This window comes from Cyphomyrmex costatus, unplaced genomic scaffold (assembly GCF_001594065.2).
Source record: "Cyphomyrmex costatus isolate MS0001 unplaced genomic scaffold, Ccosl1.0 C2337333, whole genome shotgun sequence".
NCBI lineage: Eukaryota > Metazoa > Arthropoda > Insecta > Hymenoptera > Formicidae > Cyphomyrmex > Cyphomyrmex costatus.
Genome location: NW_017274820.1, coordinates 1 through 2,489, shown reverse-complemented (window position 1 = coordinate 2,489; position 2,489 = coordinate 1). Strand labels below are relative to the sequence as shown.

Genomic DNA, 2,489 nt, shown 5'->3' with positions numbered 1-2,489 from the left:
AAACGCATTTTCAGCAAAATACTCGGCGCAATGTAGAAGGTCGTTTTGTAGTAAAGCTGCCCATAAACAATGAGAAATTTACACAGTTAGGTGAATCGAAGGAAATCGCTAGGTGTCGGTTTCTTAATTTAGAAAGGCGTTTATTAGCTCAGCCCGCGGTCTACACAAAATATAAGGATTTCATGCGGGAATATATTGATTTGGGACACATGCGTGAAATAGAAGATCATACGAACGAAACAAGCTCTTATTATTTGCCCCATCATGCAGTTTTAAAAGAGAGTAGCATTACAACGAAATTAAGGGTAGTATTCGACGCTTCATGCAAAACCACATCAGGGTTATCATTAAATGACACGCTTTTAGCTGGTCCAACTATTCAGGACGACTTATTTTCCATTTTGGCACGTTTTCGTAATTTCGAATACGTAGTGACCGCCGATATTCGTAAGATGTATAGGCAGGTTCTAGTCGATGAATCTCAAAGGCATCTTCAGCGTATTTTCTGGCGTAGCTCACCGCAAGATGATTTAAAGATCTTCGAACTTTTGACACTCACGTATGGAACAGTATCTGCATCATTTTTGGCGATTAGAACTGTTCGAAAACTAGCAGAAGATGAAATAGAATCATTTCCCATTGGATCAAAGATAGTACTACGTGATTTTTATGTAGATGATTTGCTCACAGGAGCATCTACAGTTCAAGAGGCACTTGAAATCAAGAGACAAACCACAGAACTTCTGAAAAAGGGTGGATTTGAATTAGCAAAGTGGTCATCTAATCATTCATCTTTGCGAGACCATCAAGGTCCCATCGAGAAGGAATTCAATTTAACTTTCGACAACAATAGTGAAATCCGAGCTCTTGGAGTGAGCTGGAATTGTAAATCAGACACATTCAATTTCGTGAGCGTAGGGGATCATCATCCATTGACAAGACTCACAAAACGTGCTGTCTTGTCCAGAATGACTTTAGTTTTTGACCCCTTAGGATTATTAGGGCCATCCATAATAATCGCTAAGCTCTTGATGCAGGATTTATGGCGTTCCAAAATTGATTGGGATGAATCTATATCAAGCGAATCTCAAACTCTATGGAGAGAATATGAATGTAAGTTGCAATTCCTCAAAAATCTCGAAATATCACGAAAGGTGGTATGTAGTAATATGCAAGTCGCAGAAATTCATGGATTTTGTGACGCGAGTCAACAAGCCTATGGGGCATGTCTTTATATTCGATCCATTTCATGTGATGGTCAGATAGAAGTGCATCTATTGTGTTCTAAATCTAGAGTAGCGCCCCTTAAAGCATTATCCATACCACGACTCGAGCTTTGTGCAGCATTGTTGCTGGCTCAACTTGTAAGCAAGATATGGAATTGTTTGCCTTTCCAAGTGGAATCTGTTTTTCTATGGACTGATTCACGTATAGTGTTATGTTGGCTGCAATCATGCAGCCGTAAATGGACGACGTTTGTAGCGAACCGCGTAGCGGAAGTACAAAGGCTTACGGATATTAACAATTGGAGACACGTGTCTGGATCCGAAAATCCTGCTGATCCACTTTCGCGGGGCGTCATGCCTGATTTGTTAGGTAACTTAAGCATATGGTGGTCCGGACCGTCTTGGCTGAGGTTGAATGAGAGCAAATGGCCTTCTGGGAGGTCACATGCTCCGGAAGTTGAAATATTTGAAGAAAGGACGATAATCTTAAAGGCCGAGATAAGAACTGAATCTCAATATGATATCTTTTATCGGTTTTCGAAATTTTCGCGTCTCATACGTGTTGTGGCTCTTTGCCATAGATTCATTAGGAATTGTAGAGCAAGAAAAGGAGACTTATCTCATAAACCACATAACATGGGGATAAGTAAATTTCAGCCATTAACAATTGAGGAGCTGGAGCAGTCGGAGATAGCTTTGGCAAGATTAGCACAGCATGACGCTTTTAAAGCAGAGTTGCATTCCATTAAGATTAACAATCATGTAAACAAAAATAGTAATATTCTGGCATTAAATCCTTTCATGGATACGCATCGCCTTTTAAGGGTGGGTGGTCGATTGAGATATGCTAATGTGTCTTATCAGTATAAGCATCCGATATTATTGCCAGGCAAACATCCTTTCACAAGATTAATTATTAAATATGAACACGAACGTCAATTACATGCGGGAGCACAAGCAACATTGACATCTATACGTCGAAATTATTGGCCGACGTCGGCGCGAAGTATTGTACGGAGTATAATTAAAAAATGTATCGTATGCGTGCGTAATGCTCCTAAGTTAAGCACGACTTTAATGTCGGATTTACCAGAACCGCGTGTAAATGTAGTAAACTACGCGTTTCAAAGATGCGGCGTAGATTATGCGGGACCATTCCAATACAAGGAAGGTCAGCGAAAAAATTCTAAAAAGATTAAGTGTTATATAGCATTATTCATTTGCCTTGCCACGAAAGCAATTCATATAGAGTTGGCGGCAGAT

The 2,489-nt window shown here is 40.0% G+C and overlaps 1 protein-coding gene across 1 annotated transcript; it reads left to right on the top strand.

Moving 5' to 3' along the window:
- Nucleotides 1-209: 209 nt before the first annotated feature.
- LOC108782552 (uncharacterized) lies at nucleotides 210-2,051 on the top strand (the record flags this gene model as incomplete). Its single annotated transcript, XM_018550848.1, has 1 exon — nucleotides 210-2,051. A coding segment is annotated over exon 1 (1,842 nt), but the record flags the coding sequence as incomplete, so codon positions are not given.
- Between the last annotated feature and the right edge of the window lie 438 nt (nucleotides 2,052-2,489).